The following is a 25726-nucleotide window of genomic DNA, read 5'->3' as shown; positions in this document are numbered from 1 at the left end:
CTATCTATTGACCAACGACGAATCTCTTCGATTCGATTAATCTGAAATATCTGAAACCGTGTCCTCTTCGAAGACACTCGTGCACACTCGTTTACGATGACAAAACGAACAAACCGATCGACAAGTTTAATCCCAGCAACACGAGCAACGGGTAGGTATGCATACAATAAAATCGTAAAATCGATCGTGCATTTAACAGCAGAGATACTGGTCTAGGTATCCTGGAGTCGTCGTTTCTTGCAGAAGAAGGACGTCTCGCTTTACCGGGAAGTAATTCGAACGGCGAGGTCGCATGATTGAATTCGTAGCAGGGGTTTGGGATCGTTCGCGATTACTCTGCAGGATTCGACAGAGAGTGGTCGATCGAGTGCGAGGCATTTAAATAATTCCCTAAAGTTTTATCGGGCGATGAAGGTCGGACGGCGAGTTCGGCTGGATGGAGAAGGAAAGAGGCGGATTTAGTTCCCCTGGTCGAAGATACTCGGACGGAAAGTTGGGCAAAGCGACGATAATTGAGAATCGGGAAGGGTATTCGATGTTAACACCCTCTTCGCGAATTTACCATCGGTTCTGTCTCGAATAATAAGAGTAGCTCTGGCAGTCGACTTCGGAAATCAATAAACACCGACGTGGCCCTGCCAAGCTTTTAGATTGCAGCGGACGAAGTGAAATGGCTCGAGTAGATTAAACAATCGAAAAACTGATTCGGAAACGTCCAACTGACCGATAGAGCATGACCATCCACGTTCCGATAAATCCCTTTATCATCTCCCGTTTTTGGGCCTATTTCCATCGACGAAACGATATCTCTCTTTCTCTCTCTATATATATATGTATATGTTTTTTTTTTTTTTTATTCTTTGGCTTTTCCTTTCCCATTTTTTAATATTCGGTTCACGTAAAATGGATAAAATGGTCGGATGAAATTCACCGTTTTGTCGCATATTTTTACAAAACACCGCATCGCTCTGCGATAGTTTGTCGGTGTATCGATGCGTGTAACATGCGCGGATAAATATATTCCGCAAAGAGAACTCTACTCTATACGTTTCATCGTTCTATTAACTGGCGTCAGGGATGATCTGACCAAAATGAGAAATATCAAAGAGCGAATTATTGGCCAATTTTTTGACCAACCTTCTATCGTACTCGATGTAATTCGATTTTAGAATGATTAGTGAAATTTGACAGAGAGTCGATTCGCGCTGATCGTAAAAATGTAGTTTTATCGATGGTATCGTTGAATAAACGCGAGCCCGAGAAACGTTTTCCGAGTAAACTAATCGTACATAATTCAACGTGATTCGTTTCAGGCGTCGTTGAATATTTAAAATCTGCGATACGTCTGAGAAGCATCGTTCCGTCTATCGCGGCCGAGAAAAATGGCACGATGCAAACGAGATTCTCCTCCTTCTGCAAATCTACGAATATTTTTGCCCGCGAGATTCGTTTAACGCGTGAAATATGTTTTTCCACCGAAGGAAAATGGGGGAGGGGAACTGTTTTTCAAGGCGCGTTCGGATTCGCCTGCCACGAAGCGGAAGAAAAAATAATGAAACCAGGTCGCTCGACGTACAGAAACGGAAAGAATTTCAAAACGCGATGCGTCACACCCCGTGACACGTAATAGACGCAAAAGAAATGAAGCTGCACGCTAGAGTAACGCGGGAGTCGAGCATTCGGGCAAAAAGAATTCATAGGTTCGCGAGAAATGTCCCATTACCGTTCTTTCTAGCCTTTTCCTTTTTTATTGTTCGTTCGCTTGGTTCTCTCGATCATTGCCTTGACTGTTCATTAACCCTTTGTGCCGCCAAACCAACGACATATGTAGGACTTTTAATTCCTTTTCCAACCCCCACCTCTCTCTCTCTCTCTCCTTCATCAATTCTTTGCCCTACACTGTTGGACACAGGCTGTCCTGTTACTTCTGCCCCCGGAAAATAACCGGGGGCTTTGTGCGGCTGACGTTTCTGCAATTTTTCAGTTGCATTCTCCGACTGGACGCTAACTCCCGACGACAAATAAGGCGTCAAGATGTAAAAATGTAGGATATCAGATGGTCAAACAGGACGGAAAAAATTGCGAGACGCGACGGAGAAGCTTTCTACAAATTGGCACGCGAACTGAGAGATTCGTTGCATGTTTTTGTCTCGTATCTGTTCTTAAATTTACTATACACAATTCTTTTTGAAACATTTCTTCGTGTTTATATTGTTTTCGGTGCCAGTTGTTTACTCTTGCCTTTAGCCGATGGAGTATGTTTTGTCATTTTAGGAACAAGTATATGCAATAGATATAACGTGATAATAGTTGTATATTTTCGTTAATTATTCATTCGCACGCATATCTTATAATAAACTGGTTATTGAAAGTAATTGAATTGGATTTACACGAATGGTAACGATCAAGCAAATAAAAAGAAAATTCAAGCGTTAATTGAACTGCAGCGATACGACAACGGAAGAACGAAAAACGGAATAATTTAATAATACGGAGAGTAATGACACAACTAGACAAGGATGTGTATATGTGTGTCGACAGTTTGTAATATTTCAATTCCATTGAGATAAAATGTTCTCGTTTCTTTGCAAATATTCCCATATCATCGTACATCGAACGCTTAATCAAGTTGAAATTTTAATAAAAATCCGATGATCGAATAAATTTTCAGAGCTAAGGTTACTCATGAGCTGCTTTCAAAACACATATTTTCGAGCAACGGTTCGCTTACGGCATCCGCGAATGTTCCGTTTTTAGGAGGAGAAAGGGAAACATAGTTTTTAATATCGTATTTCCAAATGAGACGTTAAAGATCGAATTTTTAAAACGATGCCAACGAGAAAAGCGTGTTCTGTCTGATACAGACACTTTTGCGCAACCAACACCACAAGCTTTTATAATGGAATAAATAAGTAACCGGAGTTTCTGTTTCCGCGTCAGACTGGCATTTTAATTTCCTCGAGAGATATTTCATCTTTCTGCTCTTCCTTCCATTTGCCACCTAACCGTTCGTCTTTCTGCGTTTCTAAGGTTTTCCTGTCTTCGTGTTTTTCTCGTCACAGCACGAACCTGCCCCGCGGCGTTATTCCGCAAGAAGTACCATTTCACCTTCCCATTTAATTACACGTAATTTCGTGTTCCAATCAAAATAAAATTAAGAAGCGAAAAAGAAAAAAGGAAATCGGCACCTCGTACGAATTACGTGATTATAGGATAAAATTGATACGAGAATATCGAATAAAGCAGTATTGCTAGACTATTTAATTCTGAGAAACCTTTTACCCGGTTTCATTATGCAAATTAAGTGCACAGCAGTCGAGCGAACGTTGCACCGCCGTCAATATTAGTTCAGTGTCGAACAACATCGTAAACCAAAGTTCTATGTTGATTGGAAACTGATACAAAACAAATTAAACGGGCTAATCTATTGTCATCGTCAACAGACACTGTGTGTTCATATCGAAATCAAAACGGCAACGTATCGTTTCTCTTCTCTCGATTTTAAAAACTTCAAAATTTCGCTATTCGGAAACTGTTCGCGCTTCGCACGATAAATCGCCACGTAGACTTCGGATTTTTATAGGAAATTCGAAGGTACAAAGGTGCACACGGTGTGTGTAATACGCGATTTCTATTTAAATTTCATTTCTTTACATATGTTACGACCGTTGGCGGACCGTTGTGGAAGAAAACGCGACAGCGAGAGGCGTAAATTCTCGCCACGATTCTGATAATCGACGCCGCGAATCAGTCGTTCCTCTGTTTCGATTAGAATAACGGAGGTAGTTCAAATGATTGTCACACTGAATTAACAGGGTTAATATAAACTTGTGTATTTAACAATATTTAAAATTAAAATGAACACGTCACAAATGATTTAACGATGGTACAATTAGTTTGTTACTGTAATTGAACCTCTCGATGCATTCTGTTTGAATCCTCATTTGCCACTGACTGCCCTTCGATTTTGTCCTTCTCTGGGAGACTACCCCCACCACGCTCGGGTCTCGCGAACGTTCGCGCCTATGATCACGTATGCCACCTTTTTTGTGTAGATAAAATAACGGACCGAAGGCGAATCGATGTTTCTAGAACTCGCTGCTTGACGACAACTATCGCTATTTTGTGTATATCTCGACGGTTATGTAAGACGATCTGTCTGCGACACTGTAGTACCAAGGGAGACGGTTAGGAACACGGCCTATAGTGATCCTCGGGGAGTAACAACGTATGTTCATGAAAATATAAAGACGTATTTTTATCCACAGTCTATCAATAAGATTTTATCGGAATTAAATTTTGAAAGCGAAGGATGCGCGTTACACGTTCGAGTAATGGACCAGTTAGTTGCTACGAGAACAAATTTCGGGTGATTTCACGTGAAACGAGTGGCAGTCGTATTTGAAACCGCAATCTTGTTGGAAGTCTGGAAAAAGGAAACCCTCTTGCCCACTGCCCTCGTTTCTTTGTCTCCGGGGTTAGGTTCGCGAAGAAATTACAGGAATCACGAGATTTCTACGGATACTCGTAAGATTCAAAAGGGAACGTCGCTTCTTCGCTATTGAAATAGCTTTTCGCGAGAACGTCTCGGTGGTTACGCGACACTCGGTTCCTGAAAGTCGCGTATCCCTTCCTCCATATTGCTTCCGAATATTAAACTGGTTATGAAAAATGTCTGTACATAAATACGAAACTTTTACGATTTATTACCGTAGTATTAGTAAAATATATATCCTAACATCGCCACTGTCATTCTGCCATTTCATCGATATTTAATTTCTCAATTAAGAGAAACAGATTATCTCGTCGTCCAAGATAATTATATCCAGGATATGCTCATTTATTTATCCAAGTATCCATTTCTGCAATAGATCATTAAACACGAATTAATCTTCGGCTGGTGTCACCGAGTTATAAACGATAATAGCAATTTGGAGTGAATTTAATAAGACGTCAGAACTTCCTAGTGACCCTAAAGATACCTAATTTTTTGTAATCGTTTTAGTTCCTATCTACTTGGTTGTTGAAGTTTAATTAAAATTGATCTGCTACGACGGAAAAATATTAGCTGAGGATTAAAAGTACATTATCGTATTCATTCGCTCATAGTGCAATATCATTCGTCTTTATAAGCTCTTGATCCTTTGTTAAAGTAAATTTCTGACGAACGATCGAAAATTGTCGATCACGCGATAAGAACAACCTATAAATAAAGTACAAATTTCTCTACAGACGACAGATATTCGATCGTACTGCGAAATTCTACTGGTATCCCTGTAAACGTGATTCGAAAAATATTCGTACGCGAGTGTCAGAGTAAAAACCGTTGCATACCGCGGAGTGAAACGGAAATATTATTACATGTAAATTTATACCGAATTAATCGCTACACGGTCGTCCTGGTCCAGACTCCATTTTCCCTTTTCCGACACAATCCGTCCCCTATATGCATATATGCATGTTATATGAATAACGAATAATACGGAGATATTTATCACCTAGCGGTGAGATGATTCCAATGCTGCGGCATTTATTCAAGCAGGCCAATACGCGGCAAGCTAGAGGGCTGATTAATTAACGACTCCTGCGCATTCATGCTGTGACATTTCGTTATGCGAACGCGCTTTGTTACGCGGTTATTGCAGCACGCTAATTCATCTGATCAGCCATTTATTAGGTGTACATGCGGATAACGTAATTCCCGTGGGTATAGTGACGTAAGCAAACACAGAGAGCCCTTTACTACCGTCAAAACGTCGTTTATCGGTTAGGTTAATGAGAGATTCTTCGAAGGTTTCCATATACACGGCGCGTGAATTCGGTATGCGAACGACAGTTGCTCGATAACGTGACGTTTTCGAGTAAATGGAATTTACCTGCTGACTGACGAATTTCGTCGTGTAATAATTCTGTACTACGAAGTTTCATCGATTTGAACTCATTTTTTTTTTTTTTTTTTTTAATTTTCATACAGAATACAGTGTGTACAAAATTCCTGTATCGAAGGTAACTTTGTTATTAGTAAAAGAAATTGCGCGAACCAAATTGTATTTATTAGATACTTTTATAATGAACAAAAAATAAGAGGAACAGAAGTAAAAAATTGTATTTTAGTATTTAAGATGGTAAGAAAGCGAAAGCTCGATTTTTCCCTATCTTTCCTGGTAGAGTGGGTAAAACCACAAAATACCTGATCTAATTTAACAAAGATAACATCGAAAGCGATAAAGTTCTTCTGTTCTGCTGTATCCAAGCTTCTTGCAAGCAGCCCGCACCATATTTTTCCTGGTAATATACGCAGATATCGTTTTTCTTCAACAATTTTTGTTCTTTCGCTGTTGCGGATTGTTCTAACTTCGAAGCAGGGTTGTCTTTCTTTTCGCTCTGAAAGTAGCGAGTAATTCATTTTTGTATTCAAGAGATGCCGGTTTTTCCAGCTACGTAACTTTTTGTTTATAACTAGATGCGAAGACGACAATGACCAGCAAAAATTGTTGAGATACAATGTGATTAGAAGCTCTTAATAAATACTGCCATATAATTTATCTACCAATTATCAAGACATGGTAGTACAGCTTCAAAAGCTAAAAGTAAGATAGAAATACTTGAAAATACGATAAATTCCAAAAACTACAATAAAATACAATAAATCGATGATTCATTAAGACCTATATCGTTTACAGCAAGACGCTGTCGATGAAAACTTCAATACAGCAGAAAACAATTGCAAAACGATCATAGGACCTTTTGAATTAATTACGAAAATATTAAATGTGATATACGGTTTTACCTAGGTATGCGGTTTTGCATAGATTTCCCCTGCATGTAATATTTTGACATCCACTTTATTTTATTAGAAAATAATAAAGATTTGTTCATGTAATATATATAATTTGACAAATAAAAAAGATTTATCGATGTAAATTACCTTCAGAATGTTCTGTTTCGAGATTAATGTCAGACAAAGCCAAGTAAAAACTGAAGAAAGTGTTTGAAATTTCAAACTTAATTAAAACATATTAATTTGTGAAAATTAAAATTGCCAATTCATCAGTTTCTAAAAATCTGAACGTGTAACAAACGCAAAAACCAAATATAAAAATGATGAATAGGAGACATGTGAGAATTAAATAATATTTCCTTCTAAGTAACACAACGTAGAAAGGACAGAAGATAATAGAAAATAATTTTATTCGACTATTACGTGTCTCCTGTTGATCTGGTCTTTGTACGTTCTTTTAGAAAATAGTTTTACCGACACAGTTTTGTCCCATATTTGTATAACTTTCAAGATCACTGAGTAATCTAATCGAGTCTACGCAGCTCTTAGGTCAAGCAACAACAATCACCGCGAGGGTAGTAACGATTTTAGGGGAAAGTTTAAAATGCAGGGTAATCCTCGAAAGACGCGTACTCGGACGAAATTGACTGTTACACCGAATGTTTAAGAGACGAGCTTGTAAAACAGTAACTACATTCGTATTTATATACGAATCCAGTGGAACCAGATTAGTTAATGACAACTGTAAAACAGAAGATAAAATCCCGTCGTTGGAGACTCTCCTTTGAGGATTTATTTTCTACTCAAAGGTAGATTGTGTATATATATATGTGCTTTTAACATTTCGCCATTTCGGGTAGATTTCACGGTTCTGTAATTTGCAAAAAAATCGAAATTTCAAATATATACTGCGTCCCACGTATGAAAATGATATATTTTATGTAGAAAATCTTTGTTGCTGAAAATAAATGTAAAAGATACAAATGAAATACTAGAGTTCAGAATGTAAAATACATAGGTACGAACATCATCGTTTTCATATTTACATTTTATTTATAGTATCGGCATGAAATTAAGTTTCCTATATTTAACTTGCAAATAAATGCAACGAAAATTTGTGATTCTCGATGCAGTATGTAGATTTTAAAATAATTTAATTTACCAATTAATTTTATTTATCGATGCGATAAATTTCGATTTTAATGTTTAAGCGACCGCTTTATCAAGAAATTCTTGCAGATGGGGAAAGTATCTAAAGTTCAGCACGTCAGCCGGCAATGCTCAATTTTCATTGTGCGAATAGATTCGATTTCGATCGATCAATAAGTTTCGTCTTCGCTCAACGACTTAATCTCCTGTCGCGTATTTCTTGGACATTGTGGTTCTGGGAAAAGCACAACCAGAAGATCCGTCTCTCTATCGCGAAATTCTCCAAGTTCACCGATCAGTCTGTTAACGACCAGGTCTTATAACGTAACGACTTATCTCGCGGCTGATCTCTCTTAAAAATAAAACGAATCGAGAAAATATATAAAAAATTTCGAAAGCTAATTAAACAGCTTTCTGGAAAAGGGTCTACAACAGGAAATCGTTAATTGCGCAAAGCGAGCCGGAAATTTTAATTCTACCTTTTTAACGATAGCTGCGTTCGAATTGATAATTACAACGGCACTGAAGGAACTTTGTTCCTTCTTACATTTACAATATAAATACAAACTTTCTCATACAACTTTAAGTTAGAATTTCAAATACGATTCTCCCATTCATTATTGCGTAAGTAGCTACTATCGCGTTCAATTTATACAAAAAACACAGTCGTCGTTTCAACGTGACTGTAATTAAAAAGGTAACGATTTCAAGAATATAATTACACCCTACTGTTCGTATTTCACGTTTTGATGCTTTCAGTTCGTCATTCAGACATAAAGCCAACATTGAACGTTGTCTCGCCGTTGAGCGCCGTAACGAAATCTCAAAGAAAATTTCTCCCTTGGGAGACGTCGTTTCATCTTCCACGCATCTCGGTATTTCTCGATGAACTCTGACGCGATACGAGAAGCGTTCGTCGAATCCGATTTCCAAACGAAACATTAAGCATCGATATTCGATCCGCAAGTTCGTTATATTCTCCACATACGCTAAAACGTTACATATATTTTCTATATATATAGGTATATTATATATATAAAGAGAGAGAGAGAGAGAGAGAGAGAGAGAGAGAGAGAGAGTCACGATACCACAAGCCGGTGTATTTGATGGATTGGGATGTTTATGGGGATCCAGGCGCACGAAATAAGAGTAATCGATGAAAATTGACGATCAGGGTGGGAGGTGGAAGGCCGTAAGAGATCTCGCCTCCTCTTTTGCACCCTCTTTCGCAGTCATCCCTTACAGCATCGCTGGCTCTTTCATATCTCTGAGATTGCACGAATAAAAGGATCTCGATTCCGCGTCACGTGCCATTATCTTGGAATTCTTTTTTCCTCGAGAGAAGAAGTCGTCTTCGAAGGAGAAAATCGCGTGTCGCGGAACATATCGGGCTCCTGTACCGATGGTAATTGTCGTTTTGATTAAATCGGTCTCCTTCCACCAGGAAATCGACCTTTTATTTCGAACAGTCGATGAGGTGGTTTCGATACGTGTAGTTCAACAGCTGTCGTCACTTTCTTCCGACGAGTTTAAAGATATTTCCCTTTTTCTTGTTTTTATTTTTGTTTCTTTTTTCATCAGGACAGTTAAAACGTAAGTGTCGCGGGAAGTAAGAGACGATATTTATTTTATGGGGATTTGTCGAAGTCAATTTCAATTTATAAATAAACCTGAAAGGTAGATAAGATTTAGAAGATCGTTAAAGTCTCCTTCTCTTTAAGAACGCATCTCTTTAATAATCACAATATTCTCCAATTCAAATCCATTTGCTGTAGCGTTGAAATTCTTAATGCAACTTTTCATTTTTCTGCTCTCAACATCTTCAAACTCCAATTTTCGATGATCTTGTATTCGCCATAAAATTCCTAGTGTCAAGTGTTAGATAATTTATCTTAGCTTTTCAGGAATACCACTAGATAGAACTATGATCGTAAACGTTAACTAAATCGTCGGACAAATAAAATGAATTAATTCAATGTGCGTTTCTTCGCCATCTATTTTCCACCTGAATTTGTAAAGGTGGTGAGCCTTGAAGATTCACAGCCTTCGAGTGATAAACGACGTAAACGTTGAAATTAACAGAAACGTGTTTCTTGTTTCTATTGAAAATCACTACTGACATTTACATCGTTTATCTTCGCGATTTTTATTATACTATAGACTGAGAATCATAATGGTACAAGTCTGCGGTAATTAAAGGAAGAAAGAGGAAAGAAAAGGAAGTATTCATTGGGGATACGCTAATGGGCTTATCAGTAAGGCCATCTAGCAGGATAGTGGAAGCCAGGACAAAGAATGAATTTTGAATGAATTAGAAAAGTATGTTTAAGCGTACATTTTCCTAATAGCGAATACAGAAACGTTGCTACAGGTGAAAATTTCGAGCAAGTTTACGTATATCTCAAGTCCCAAACGTTTGACTAAAATCCACGTAGCTGCATAGTCGACTAAGTTGCAACTTCTTTCCTCTGCCAAGACATATTTTCGTAACTTTAATAAATAGAGAAAATTCGTTGTGACGATAAATGGAAAACTTTATCTCAAGTAAAGTAACACGGAGCACCGACTTACACCTCCATAATTTCTAGAAAGCATATTCATTTATTTCGTTAATTACATAAAATAAAATACATACGAAAAGAAAAATAAAAAAATACATAAAATATGGAAATTTTACTAAATCGGTTTACTCGTTCGATCGAATAAACACGTTCGATTGAATAGCTTACGACGAGACAAAATTATGTCACCCATGATCCACGATGAAATGAAAGGAAAAACAAATAAGACGTAGCTTAAAAATACCCCGCTTATACGCCAAAATAACACCAGCTCCGAAACGAAATTATGTTTGCACGTGATATTTCCAGCGGCGAAGTTCTTCATACCATAAGTCCATTACAGCAAAGCCAGCACGAGGAAAAGAACGATATCCCGCAGAGTCTCTCCTCTTTTTCTGGCGATTCGAAGAGAAAACGAGTACCATTAATCGTACGGGTGGAAAAAAAGGCGTGGAAGGGCAGGGGAGTCGCTCTTAGCGTCCCGCAAGCGGCAAAACCTTGCCACGAAGGGACAGAATGGTACGAAATGACACCAAGATCCTGAAAAGCATCGAAAAAGTGGGTAGAACAAGAGAACTGTGTGGCGCGTTGTCACGGCACCATCGAGGTCACCGCAGACAAATAGGCTTGCGTCACTTTTAAAACGTCCTTCTGGTTTGACAGACGCGAACAGAGGGTGGAATGCACGGTGCACCGCAGCCACCCTTCGAATCACGCTCGAATCTCTTCCACCTTCGCTTCCGGAGAAGCGTCTTTCTCTCGTTTCCCGGACAGATAAACGAATAGCAGAGACCAGAGTGCTTGTGAATCATCCTAATTTTCCGTCTTGCGAACCTACTCGCTCACGCATACGAGGATCACACGGAGTTGATGTAGTAGTATGTGAAATATGGCGATCCGGATGGCACCGGGAAAGTAGGAAAAATGAGCCGAGATCAATCGCGATAAAATAGAGTAATGCGCGTTTCGTTCCGTTGCTTGATAGGCGTAAAAATTGCTGCAAGAAAGAATCGGATAAAAATGTTTGTATATCGATCTGCGGGAAATTTGGCATTTGTTTGAATGAAAATTACGGATGCGGTGTATCGACGTTAGAAAACGAATGACAATACATTTAGAAGAATTTTAGTAAGAACGTTTCTCATATCTGACGATAATCGAGATGCTATGATTTTAAAATAGGAACGATACAATCATGACATACAATAAGAAAGTTTAAAGTTGATACATTATATATAATTGCATATCAACCAATAGCGTTGTGCTAAAGATTTATCTAGAGTGCGTGTAGTATATCGTTACGAACACCAAATGGATTTCCTGGAAAATGTAGAAGAAGTTTGGTCTCTTCCGAACAAAAATATCAACCAGACCGAATAATTACGTAATTTTTAAACTTTTGAATTTTCTTCTACACGGTATATGATGTTTAGTCATTGGCATAATGTTTTAGTTATTTTCCATGATAAGAATAACAGAAAGGAAGTGGCAACGATTGATCTTTCTTTCCTATTCTCTAGATAGATGGATAAATGGGTATTCTCGAATATTCTCTGGTCCTCGATCATCGCCATCGCCGATCTGCCAAGACGGCGGATAAAGGAAAATGGAGTTTACGAAACTATCGTCCGGATAAGATAGAGACTAAATCATGCTTCCACACATACCACAACCATTTGTCATTAAAGGAAATTCGAACAACGATCTTTGTTGCAACTTCGGACATCTCTTGATTATGCTTCGATCGTTAATAACGAAAGAAAAGGATTTCATCGCTATCTGCCATTAGCGAAATACATTTTCATGTATTTTTGATTACTAGACGGATAACGAGAGAACAACAACGTTACTAATTTTCCATGGCTATTAACAATCCTTCAAGAAGGTTGGACCCTTCGTCCTACGTGAATCGGTGCACCACACTAACCTTAATGAAATAAAATTTCCTCGATGGAATCTCAGACGTGCAGAATCCTAAGTATCGAATTCGAAATCATTGTGACGTTGCAGAAATACAAGATACTGGATATGAAAACTCAAACGTAAAATTTGGAAACGGAGAGTTCCAAAGTAGAAAAACGCAATGGCACTGGACCAAAGTAGCGTGACTCAAAAATTATGAAAACTCAGATTGCATGATCGCGGAATCGTCCAATTCAAATATGAATAACTACTATGAAGTAGTAGGACATGAACCAACGTAATACGGCGGTCATGGATCATGATCATGCTACGAACCACTCCGACGATATTGGACCCACCGACAGAACCGCGAAGAAACTAGAACAACGACTTGAAGCGTAACGGGGTCATTATACATATGCAAGAAAAATATCAGTTCCCTGGACCACGCCTAGCAAAGCCATGGTGTAGTTGGATCTTTCCCAGCAGTACATCTGCATTACCGAAGTACTCTCGAAATTTTTGGACTACTCACGATGCAGAAACACGCGATCGCATGAAACGGGTAATGACTACGCACAATGGGATCCTAAGATCACTGATTATTAAACCACACAGTAAAGACCACTACCTACGATGGAATTCATAGATCATTGGTTATTAGACCATGAATGAGATAGAATCATACGATCGCGTGAAATAAGTACGACTACATACGGTCGTTCTCATGAAGTCATTCATTATTGGACCACGCGTGGAACAGAAACGTATGATCACATGGGACACATACAGATCCTTGAGACATTGATTATCGATATTGGTCCATACGCGAAATAGAAACGCACGACCATATGAACCACGTAAGACTACACACACCAGGATCATTAGGTTATCGATCAGCGGATCACACGTAAGGAGACGCAAAAGATTACGCGCAACAGTCCTGAGATCTATAATAGGATTCTAACTATTGATGTATGGTTTGATTCCGAGGTTGCTAAGGCATGTCTAGTAGCAGCAAGAAAGATAAACCACCAATCTACCCAAAGCCTAAGCTTTAAAGCCGAAGAGCTGCCAGCACCCGACCCGAAGACGTGATCCAACAACCACGTAATCCTAATAGACTCGGTCCTGCGACTCCATGATCCTGCAAGGCGTGATCTTACTACCCCGTGACCCTGATAGACGTAGTCTAACGATTCTGTAATCCCGATAGGTGTGATCCAATATCTCTGTAATTATACTGACACGAAAAAATCGAAGTGCTACGAGCAACGAATCTGGAATCGCTGTGACTGCTCTTAGACCGCAAAGTTTTACCGAAATTGTAGTGAAAGGACATAATTCAGCGATTCTGTGAATTTATGATACTAGATATAATTTAGTAATCACGAGGTTTGAGTAAGAACCACGTTATCACACTAGGGTCCTTCCTACTGACAATATAACCTAACAATCGTGAGGACCCATTACGTATGATTCTATGATTCGACGATTCTACTATGAGTGGTTCGCTGATAATATGACGCAGTAACCAGGAGATGTTCTGGCTCTGGAGTTTTACTAATTGGTGCAACGACTCTCAATTTCTACCAACTATGACCCAAATGGTGCTGTGGCAAGCTATTTCTCGCGTTCTTATAGCTATTATCGCGCCATAGATGTATCTTGGTTTTCTTGGATATCAAGAAGCGTAAGAAAAGCTAAAAGATGTGAAAGGATTAGAGATATATTTGGAAAGCTATACCGACTGCAATTTAAATAATATCGATCTACTTCAGAAAATAATAGCGTAGCATATTTTATTGATAGCTTTTTATGCGGCACGTCTCAACGCAAACGACTAACACGCGCAACTAATAAAAAGAGACCGAAGTTCGTGGCAACTGCAAAATTCCATCGTTATTTGGGTTACTGCTTCGACGTGTAAACGGCATATCGATCGAGTATGTGTGCGCACTTTTTGAGAAGAGAGAATTGAAACGCATGCAGGGATTTCGGATTGAACGAGGCGCATAAAGAAGATATTTGAAAAAGCAAATGGCGCTTGTTGCGAGCTCGTTCCATCCAGTTACGCGGTTATCGATTGGAACCTTGAACGTTCGATCTCCCGATTTTTTAGCGTTCCCTTTCGAATGACCAGAAATAAATTTGTTTACACATGGCTGGTTTACGCTTCTATTGGCGATATTATCCAATCAGATATTTTCTCCGTTTAATTTCTTTGCTCGATTCGTATTCGCGGTTTTTTTATTTAATTCGAGATGTTCATGTAAATTCACATTTTTATAAACACAACTAAAACTACTTAATATAATAACATAATTTTATTCTCTAAATATATAATAACAACGAATACTTCATTTTGCACATTTCGTATGTTACGTTCGATATAACTTTGCACAGAAATACACGAACGTTCACAGTCTAATTCCAGGATACGTTATTTCAAGGTAAAACTTATTTTACTCTCCAGATATACAATTTCGTTACATTTCGGCGAATTAAAATCTAAGTCCATAAGTCCATAGACGTACACTATCTACAGATTGTCAGTCGTTCATAATTTTTCATTTTATTAAGTTTCACCCACGCGATATTCTAGATATTCTAGAGTTGTAAATTCTGAAGTATGAGAGAAGACACACGATAGCTATACCACGCTATTTAATTGAAAGTTACATGTATCCCGTTAGCTAATGTTTCAACATCCACCCTCGATATGTAATTTTAGCCTGACGAACATCTTTAATTATCAACATACAAGAGATTGCTTATTAAGCAACCGAGGCTTGAATTCCTCTGGTGTCCCAAACGTCGTTCAACCATCCCAGATCCGCACTACCTCGCTGTTAAATATTAAATAGCAGCGAGATGCAGACACAATGAAAGCACGCTCGTCTACCAAAGCAGTCGCGCGGAATTAGTCATTAGACTGGATAGACGCAAAATCTGAAGACAGAAATCTCCTCGTTGTCGACGTGTACTCAATTTGGTATCACCCGAGACAACGAAATTCGTGTTTCGAACGAAATTAATTGAATCTTGCAAATTGGTCGAAGAGACTTCTTCGCGTGTAATTAGGTGCGATGTAGACAAACGACGTAACGTCATTACGATTTCAGGTGGCACTCTGCAAATTGGCAGATTTATATTTCTCAAAATGAATCATAGTCATAGAGTTTCGTTAACGTGAAATCGCAGTGATGTCACATAATACGTTTGTACCGAGCCTAATATCTCTAACGAAATCATAACGAATATGAGTAATATCTAATGAAATCATCGTTCGTAGATATATTGGGTTGGAAACTAAGCGATCGCGGATTTTGTCATTAGGTGTTATTGACCAAATTCGCAATCACTTAGTTGCCAACTCAATAGATCGATGCACTGTATTATTGAAAACATAAACTTGCTCAGTCGCACAAAATCATCTTTCGTTTAATTCACAGAATTCATCAATAAATATTCGGCGTTCGAAACGTGTATCGACGAGGCTATTTTTTCGTTTTTCTAACAACTATAGCATCGAAAAGAATTTTATTAAGAATGAAAAATAAACGTTTCGGAACATTTTATATCTGTTATAAAACAACGATTTTCTTTTCTTTCAAAGCAGTGTAGCATCGTATAGTTGATCGAAGTATAGAATCTCGAAAGACTATTGCACACAATGATGGCTATTGACGTGGTCACATATGTACATGCATTTGTACACAATGCATCATTAGAAACATAAACTTGGCCAATCGTACAATGTCACCAATGCGAAACTGCGACAATGTCGAATCATTTGTCTGTACCGAACTTTAAAGCTTCTTGCGGTCAATTATCGAGCAATGATTGTTCTTGACTAACCGCAAACTCATCACTCGAGCTTACATTCGAATCGAGTCGGGTCATAAAAATGTTACGAATCAAAAGCAACGACGAGCAGTTAGTTGTATTCTGGTATTGCGGATTAAGCTGGTCCAGCGTAGATATTTAGTATCGCGAAAGGAGTGACGAAACTTTTAATAATTATTATAAATAGCGCTCTGGTGTGATTTAATGCGTTCATAGGGGTGATACGTGACTGGATCCCTGGAATTATGTAACGACTCGCGGAGAACAGTGAATTTTCGTGAGGGTGGATTCATGTGAAACGCATTTATATGAATTTTAGAGAGAACGTTGAACATAATACTGTAAGACGTTTAATATGGATAAATACATAACTTGATTTACTTTTACTTGTGACAAAAAAAGATTTTATATTAAATTTCATTTAAGTGTTGCTAGACGTTATCAGCAACAAAAAAAAAAGAAAAAGGTTTAAACGAGATCGCGACGCGTAAATGACGAAGGCAAGTGTCGCTCGTAATTACGCGAGATTCACGTACAAGTCGTGCGACGTGTACGCTCGAGACTTAATAATATACAGCATAATGAGAATTTCAAGCGAACGCATCTCGCCAAAGAAGTAATAATTAACGCGCGGCTGATATAATCTTGGCATTTGAAGATCATGGTCCATGTCGTGTTAAAAGAGATTTCAAATGAAACGTGATCGTTAGATGTAATTCAAATCCTCTAACGTTTGAAATTCTGCAAATATAAATCCTCAAATTTATGCGCTATTTAAACCGTAAATTAATTGCTTCGATTCGATTGCGATATTATATAAAGCCTAATCCGAAGGGTAGAAATGATCGCAGCTTGGAAGAAGATGCTAAAAAAGTGCCATTGAAACGGCGTTTTTATTCAAACTGAAACGCAACCGTATGCATTGATCGAAGCAGTACTTCCGCTTACTCGACTCGAGTACTTATGCAAGATGTTCCCGCTAAAACACGTTAAAGTCACGTCGCGGTTATTCGAAGCGAGTTGTTTAGCTTAATCGGCGGTTTCTCTGTACATCGGCCAACTTTCTTCTTTCCTCTGCCACCCTTTCGATCGCACCCGCGTTTAAAAGTATCCTCGTTGTTCCATTCGACCGCGAGAAAAACTTATTGGTAATCTGTACTAGCGATGCCCAATTGGCGGAAAATCCGTGTCTTTTTCTTCTAGGCCACGTAACTCGTCGTATGCCACGCGTGTATTTTTACCGAACAAACGTCTCGTAATTGCGAGTACAACGCGGAAAAAATGAAATCGCGAACACGAAAATAGGGACAAAGGCAACCAGGAGACACGTATATACCGTAAAAACTGTCGTACGTTTCATAATCTTTAGAGACGTCCTATTTTCAAACCACGTTTCAAAGCAAATGTCAAAAAAGAGAAACGCGTTTCACGACCATCAAACAATAACGTCCTTCTTCTTCTGCCTCATTTTTTCCCGCTCGCCAAAACATATCCCCTGCACAGAGGCACATAACCAGGGACGTTCCTTAACATTTTCAAAGCTGACAAATGCTTCGTTTCACCTGTACCTTCCGAATTTAATTTCGCAGATGGTTCAAAGCGCTTTGTAAATCTTCTAAACGCGCGAGAACGTTTCTTAATTAACCGACGTTCGCGTTCTATCCGTGAAACAGCATACTCAAAGAGCCGATGCTTCGCAAAGGCTCGCGTTAATCCACACAGATGTTGGAACAGATAGAAGTGGAGACAAAGGGTGAACGGTCGGTCGGCGTAACAAAAACTCATTGCGAACGCGGCCAAGTGGCAATGGAGGTTAGAAGCGAGTGTAACGGAGGGCGCAGCAGCATTTTTCGCGGTGACACGCCGAAGAAATTCAGGGGCATCGGGAGCCTCACATGGGAGGGTTTTGGAGGCTGAGTAGGGAGCTTGCGCCTAGCCAGGCCGACTGGTTCGAGCTTGCGAGCTTGCGAGCATTCGAGCAGCAGCCAGTCGCCGGCTGCCGGGCCACGACCTCGCATCTCGTCTGGCTCGTGCTACCTCTCATACCGAGACGTCGCGAACCACGCTTCTTCTATTCTTCTCGTATTTTATCTTCGAGTGTTTCATCCTACAATCTTAACCACGCGAGTTCAAACGTCGACGCAGTTCGTCCCATCGTCGCGTATCAGTTTTTCCTTCTTCTTCCTTTCCTCGTTGCGTCCAACGTCCCAATGTGACGAACTTTCGACAAAAGTTTTCTCCAATCGCGAAACAAAATATTTCGCGTAACAGTGTGAAAGTGAAACACGCAATCTCGGACAGAGTGAAGAAGAGGGTCGTTTCGGTCCAAGTGTCGATCGGTTCACGCAAGTTCTTCGTTGAGGACCGATCGTTGTTTCGGCATGGCGAATGGGTGACAAGCACGAGACTCGTGATCCGCCGCGGGTTGTAGGTGTTTTTCAGCAACGGGGGAACCATGTGAGGCTACGACCATGAGGGTGAGCATCCTTATACCGCTATTTATAAACTTTACGTTACACGGGTCAGATTTTGCCTTTGAAATTAGAACTTATTCTTCGAAATTAGACTGTGGACGAATGGTAGCAGAATTCTTGTATCGTAATTTTTCATTGAGAATTTAAGTAACCGAATGATACTTTTCTGAAAGTTTAAAGGTTCTTGAGACCTTCGAAGCAAAACTTCGTACCATGATTATATATATATGCGCTACCTGGACGTGTTTTCGGCTTAAACGAGATGTAAATAAATAAAAGGTAAACGATCGAGTTACACGAAAGGTGAACGGAATGTCAGCACGAATTTTCTGTATTACCGCGTTTGCTCTGTACGTAACCGTTTAAGCCCACCCGTTGCGCGCGCTGATTTATCGCGCGCTGAACGAGCCACGCAGCTTTGAGCTGTAATTATTTTCACGTGACTGCTGTCAGGATTAAACTCTCGCCCCCGATAGGACGTGTTTTTGCGTTACCTCGTGTTCCCCGCGTATTAGTTTGACCATCAATTTATGTTCTATATTTTTTCCTTTTTTAACGTTGCACCAAGTCTCGGAGATTGAGGCAGCTTCGCTGGTTTCTGGGTTATTTGGGTGCCATTTTTTGAAGTATAGTTGAATCCACGGGCGTCGAAGAGTGCTTCGTATGTGTTCGAAATTCTATTGTCAATCGATAGTTGCAGGATCGTTCGACTGTGTTGTATCGTGGTTTATTCGGAATTTATTTAACGCGTTTCTCCTCGAAATTAGACTGGCGATAAACGATAGCAGAATTCTTAGTTCGTCTTGCGATGTTTGGTACAGAATTTGTTGAAATTTCTTAGTAAGAATTTAACTAATAGAGCGTTGTTCTTGTGAAAGTTTATATGTTCCTCTTCGAAATTGGACTGTCACTAAATAGTTGGAAAATTCTTAGGTCGTCTTACACTCTAATATTTGCACGAGGATTTATTTAGTCGAGTCATGTTCTTGAAAGTATATACGGTCTTCTTACTCTTCGTGTCACTCACGTCGCGATTTTTAATCCTAAAAGTCGCAGAATCTTGATAAGCATTTCGGAAGTAAGGAAGCTTTTGAAAGCTCGGAAATTAGTTCGTTACATCGAGATCATAAATTGAGCACGTTGGACATCCTTGCGCTGTATTTTCCCAAACTTCGTTAAGGGTTCTTCGTTTTCCAGACGTCACGACCTTACGTCGTAGATCTTAAAAATAAATTTCGAAAGGCAAAAGCTACGAAACATACCGTTTCAAAGAATCATATTTCACGAAAGCAGCGTATAATTATTAACACGTAATACTTATATTTGAACTACGCTTTATGCTAAACTTTATCGATAAAGATGAGCTACAGTCGTAACAATATTTAAATTGTTTATACACGGAAAATAGCGTGGATTATAGATGGAACACAGTAAATTTACAGTAAAGACGTATTTCATTATTATGCGGTATAACGTAAACTCTGCTAAAACGTATTCAAAACACTTTCCTGGTATAATCTCACAGTATTACTAACATTCGTTGTTTTCGCATGCGCGTATAAAGTTTATTACGTAATTCCGATATTCCAATTTACAATAACAACGGGTTCCGAACAAGCGAACAAATAAATTTCATTATTTTAGCCATCTTCGATGTTAGTCATTTCTTGGATCTCTCTAGTTCTACTTTTTCTACGGCAACTACAATTACGTAATTTCTCTGTTTACAGTTCATTAGCAAGATATGATTGGAAATTCCTAAATTTATTTCAACCATGGGAAACATTAATCGGCGTCTTGTACAACAATCACATTGTCATTAAACATGTTATTAAACATCGTGTTCTAAATAACACATTCGTCGAATCTTGTTTCTATTATAAGCTATTATATTAAAAATTAATCTACTCTAATTGATCTACTAAATTTCTTATCTTTCTCTAATCTTACTGATAATCACCGAAGCCCTTCTAACGTACGCTTAAATTTTCATACGAATATCTCGATCGATTTAAAGACCGTAACAATCTGGGGAAGACCATTACCTTTTTTCTCATCGTTTAAGACTCAGGATCCGATAACAAGTGGCTTGTCACAGTGAAAGTTTGGTAAACGGAACATCAAAGATGAAACGTTAATATGAAACCTTGATTAAACACCTTCGTTTTGAGATCAGAGAAAATTGCTCGTTTGCGATATAAGATGAAAGCCATGATATTAGGGAGAATGAAATCCTCGTTGCGTATTTGCCAGGTAAACGAAATTTTGCCGGATCGATTAAATCTATCATGAGATAGCGGCCGCTTAATTGGTGTTTTCCCAAGGAAAATACAGGAATCAATTGGGGGGTATCGAGGCGCGCGAGGGAAACGGCTCTACTAATTTTCACGTAGTCACGATTTCCGAGTAGAGCTGCTCGAGGTTTATTGTCTTCGCCGAAGGGAGTCGGTGTGCGAGCGGCACGACTGGCAAATTAATTCTTGTTATCGATCAACTAGACGCGATCCGTCTGCGGCTTTGTTTCGGCTGGAAAGTCGTCTACCGGAGATGAGAAAATGTCTGAAATCTTGCTCGTTGCGATACCGTAGCGTCCGTGGTAATTTCGCGAGTCGACGAATAATCTCGCAAAAACTTTTTCCCTTGTCAGCCTCGAGGTAACCAAGTAACTCGAAAAATTAGCGATAAGCTACGGAAATTTAAACGAGCAATTTGTACATCTCCAGGCAGGAAGATGGCACGTGTATGTAATTATCAAGTTCTCAATGATATATTCACGTTGCGACAAACTACGGAAGCTTATTCTGCAACTGTAAATATACTTACAAGTTAATATGTATTTAGAAGAATTACAGGCTCTCATCGTACAATATTTTAATATTAAAAGTTCTTACAACTTTGTAATCTATAAAATTCGCTTCGCTTTATTACTGTTATACCAGGGATTTGTTAATACGAAAAAGCTAACGCTACTTCAAAGGGATGCATGTAATATTCATACGTGTATGAAAAATGATAGCTATAGTCGTGTATTATCAAGAGCTTAACGTTAGTATATTTACGTTATCTTTTTCCTCCGAAGTGTGTATTTCAGCACGTTATTTACAATTGTGTTATAAATGTTATTAAATTTGTAAATTTCATTGTTATACAACGTAAACATTATTCATAAGAATCGTTCATAAAAAATTAGGAGCGAGTGTCATAGAACAAAAACAGAGAAATATTCGTCGGAAAGCAGTCGAATATCTGCCCTTTATATGTACGTTTAATTAAATGACGAATGCATTAGCATGTTTAATTAGGATAAAGTAATTAGTACCATTCTATATACTATGTTCTGTACACTGACTTACTGAATATTCTGTATATTATAATGCGTTCATATCCAATATAATCTTTCCTGTTAATTCCTTCCTGTTCTACTTATCTACCCGTTAATTCTTTTTCCTATTACTTGGAGAACATATTTGCAAACAAAACTTTCCCGTTAAATACTAGATGAGAAAAAAGCCTTAATTAAAATTCCTGCAAATTCCAAGACGATAAGAAAATTTCACAATAGGCTTCGCAAAAACTTGCACCATCTTCTTCGCGATACTACAATTACCTATTCACCGTGTACTAGTAAGCATACCATAGAAAACGCTTAAAGAGGCTCCAACTTATCGTTACAAAATTTCGTCGATAGACAAAACCGTGCCCCGGTGCACTGTCTTCTGTCTTGGTTCGCTAACTCGAGCCACGAGGTCGAAGTTTTCGCCAACCCTCTTCGAGACAAGTTCTTTCCCAGTTTCGTTTACCGAGGAAACTCGCAGAGATTCGATTAACAATCATCTCGGCTCCCACTAGGCGAGCTTTTAATCGAAAGATTGCATAGTTAACGTCAAGGAATATTCTCTATCGACTATTCGGTTTACTCGAAAGTTTCCAAAAGACTCAATTAACTCGGACGATAGTTGGAAACCGAGAGATCGGTCGATCTGTGAAATCCGGATGGATTTTTCGATCGCGTATCGTCAAAGCGATGCTTCCACTTCGGGAAATCGCGTGGCAGATAAAAGAGCAGAGAGAGAGAGAGAGGAACAGAGGAAGAAGAAAAACGATACAATGAACGTTGGCCGTGAACGCGGAACAGAGGCGAAAGAACGGTAACCTTGCCCTAAACATGACCAAGAAATTCCGCGATGACAGCCGTGTTATTTCTCATTTACGAAACGAGCTAAGGCTCTCCTGCAAGTCATTTCAAACAATTTTCTTGCACGCCGGTAAACTTGGCTGGCTACGGGCAAACCGTAAATATTCTCAGATACGGCTTCCGTGAAAATACAGCGAAGGGAAGCACTCGCGTTCCGGAGCAAACAATTCTCTCCCTTGTACTTTCTTTGATCTGTATGTCGATACTGGAATCTACGAATGCGAGCTGGTATTCGTTTACCTTTTGACAATCTCTCTCGCTCGTTTTCAATAGCCGAAATCGTGAAATTAATTAATCGTAGCAGCCATTGTGCTTTAATATTATATTACACGCAACAAACGTAACGTAAAATTGTCGTAATAATATTGTATTCTATTATTATTATTATTAATACATCGTAATATTATTATGTCGTGTTATTAATTGTCATTGTGTGTCTTCTGAATCGTCAACTGCTACGGTGATATAATAACTTGATAAATTACGATTATACATTGCGAGTAAAAATATTATAAGAAATACGTTATTCGGAATATTTTAAAATAAATAATAATAAATTTTCTGTATATTTTTGCACGTTTGATCTCTCAATAATGCAAAGACTCAATTTAATCGAAGATTACTACATTTAACGTATGTCATTTTAGAATAGAATTATGAGAACGCTCGTCCGAGGTACTCGAATATCCACGGTAGTATTAGGTTGTCCGAAAAGTTTCTTTCGTTTTATAAGGAAATAATAGACGCACAATGTTTTTTCTTTTAGATCAGTTTATTGAATTATGCACGAACGTAATACTTAATTCAATGAAATAATATAAAACAGAAATTGTTGTTCGTCTGTTATCACCTTATGAGAAAGAAATTTTTCCGACAACCTAATAATTAAGAGACAACGCAATTTTGCTAAACATAGTTGGAACATCCTTTGTCACCCATAACACATTTTTAGGTGTGAAAGAACCAAACAATGTATTCAGAATATTTAAGCTAACTTTCTTACTTGAGATATCCAAAATGTTTTCAGAAGTTGCATCATTTTGTAGAAAGCCTCGTACGATAATAAAAATACTTTCACTTTGTTAAAAGAGATTAATAAGATTAATAAGATACATTTTCTCTAATGAAGAGATACAACCATTTCGAAGATTATTTTCGTAACCTACAATACCGAACGCTTCGAGATAGTAAAAAGATCAAATAAATAAGTTAAATGAAACACCTTTTACGTTTTATTTTATTCCTTTCTTTATTAAGAATTTAATTAAATATTCGCGCAGAGTAATTTAAGAGAGAGAGAGAGAGAGAGATATCCGCATTATTGTCCTTGCCTTGATTATTCTTATTCCATTATGAATTCACGATACTGAATTAGAGAATTTGCGAAAGTATGACGAGAGAAATTCTTCGAGCAACGATATTTCGTTTCCATGAAACTAAAATTGCGTTCGCATTTTCCTTTGTACCGGCTTTTGTGACATTTCTATTGAACAGGACGTCTGGATTTGAATGAAAGAATTGCATCATTTTCTTTCCTTTGTACCTTGTTCCCTGTCATCAGGAAACAATTCGTCAATTATTTATACGACGTAAAATCGACTGTTCGAATTTATCGCTTTCCAGCAGAGCTGACCCATGAAATTTTAATTTCACAATTGTTAATATGTAGGTACATTGGTTCACTGTTTCATAGATACAGCCGTTTACGTCGATATGAAAGTAAACATTTGTTCCACCGATGATGTGCATTATATTGGGACGCGTGATAATCTTCGTACTTTAATTGCTTCCGTTTAATTGATACTGCGAAGAATTATAATTGTTTCTCTTATATTCGAACGTCATCGAAACTTCGAAATACGATATTCGCGAAATACGATGTATGGTAAATTAATAATTTGAAAAACGGAAAGAAATAATTCTTTCGTCAGGGAATTTTTAACGATTTGACGAAATTATTTGCGGGGGGGGAAAAAGCGTGAAATGTATTTTCACAGCCAAGCAGTACGGATTTATTCAGTTTCCCGGCGTCAACGTTTACGATAGTTCGTTTGCACGTCGATCGCATGCAGCACCGTTATAATAAATTTCGTCCGACGCGTCACACAAATTTCGCGTTTCCCTTCGCGACAGAACTTGATTTCCGGTTCTTGTTCAACCCTGTGTTTGCATCCGGGGCTACGAACGACAATCAATCACTGTGATAATTAATGATGCCCATTTCTAATTATCCGTGTCCTTGTTACTGTTGATCAATATTCGTGCTTTCCATTCGATCGAGCCGATTCAACGTTGTAGGTAGAATACCGTTCAGGAAGCATCTTGTATCGATTGTGCTTGTGCAATAAGTGCCGACCAGTTATCAATAAGCTTCGTAAACGCTTCCTTGGTTAAAGCTAAATTACTAGATCATCCGCTATGGCTACAGAATATTTTCCTTACATGCATCTATTTACCTATTTTCAATGCCACATGTCATACAGGAAAATAAAATATATTTTGAAGAAACAGTAACATGACTCGTACAGTTTGCTAGTTCTTTTATATTCTGTACATGAACTATAACGTTTTTAATTTTGTTTGTAAAGTAGTTTGAAATGTAAAAGCGAATCGAAGCAAAACATTTACATTGGAACGAATATTTTACTGTACGTATAATTTCTTCTTACAAAATTCTTACAAAATTTTAACGCCTATATAACACGCCTATATAACACGATATTTATTAGCGAAGAAATTGAAAGGAGTATTGGTGAGCATAAGGTATAAAAAATATTGTAAAAAGGTCAAAACTGAAAGCAGCTTGTACGTACCG

At 38.4% G+C, this 25726-nt stretch overlaps 2 protein-coding genes across 4 annotated transcripts in view; one reads left to right on the top strand and one right to left on the bottom strand.

Moving 5' to 3' along the window:
- The window catches only part of LOC138181441 (uncharacterized), a 208517-nt gene that overhangs the window by 176755 nt on the left and 6036 nt on the right, over positions 1-25726 (bottom strand). The gene's annotated exons all lie outside the window — the stretch shown is intronic.
- LOC138181415 (dipeptidase 1) overlaps positions 18227-25726 on the top strand; it is a 247882-nt gene continuing 240382 nt past the window's right edge. Inside the window, exon 1 of one of the 2 annotated variants that reach the window (XM_069116189.1) lies at positions 18227-18719. In XM_069116189.1, the coding sequence (XP_068972290.1) occupies positions 18714-18719 (6 nt within the window). In that variant the 5' untranslated portion in view covers positions 18227-18713. The remainder of the gene's footprint in view (positions 18720-25726) is intronic. The other variant, XM_069116179.1, reaches the window with a different exon arrangement.

Source organism: Bombus flavifrons, chromosome 1 (assembly GCF_040668555.2).
Source record: "Bombus flavifrons isolate JBK064 chromosome 1, iyBomFlav1_principal, whole genome shotgun sequence".
NCBI classification, from domain to species: domain Eukaryota; kingdom Metazoa; phylum Arthropoda; class Insecta; order Hymenoptera; family Apidae; genus Bombus; species Bombus flavifrons.
This window is presented reverse-complemented; position numbering and strand designations above follow the sequence as displayed.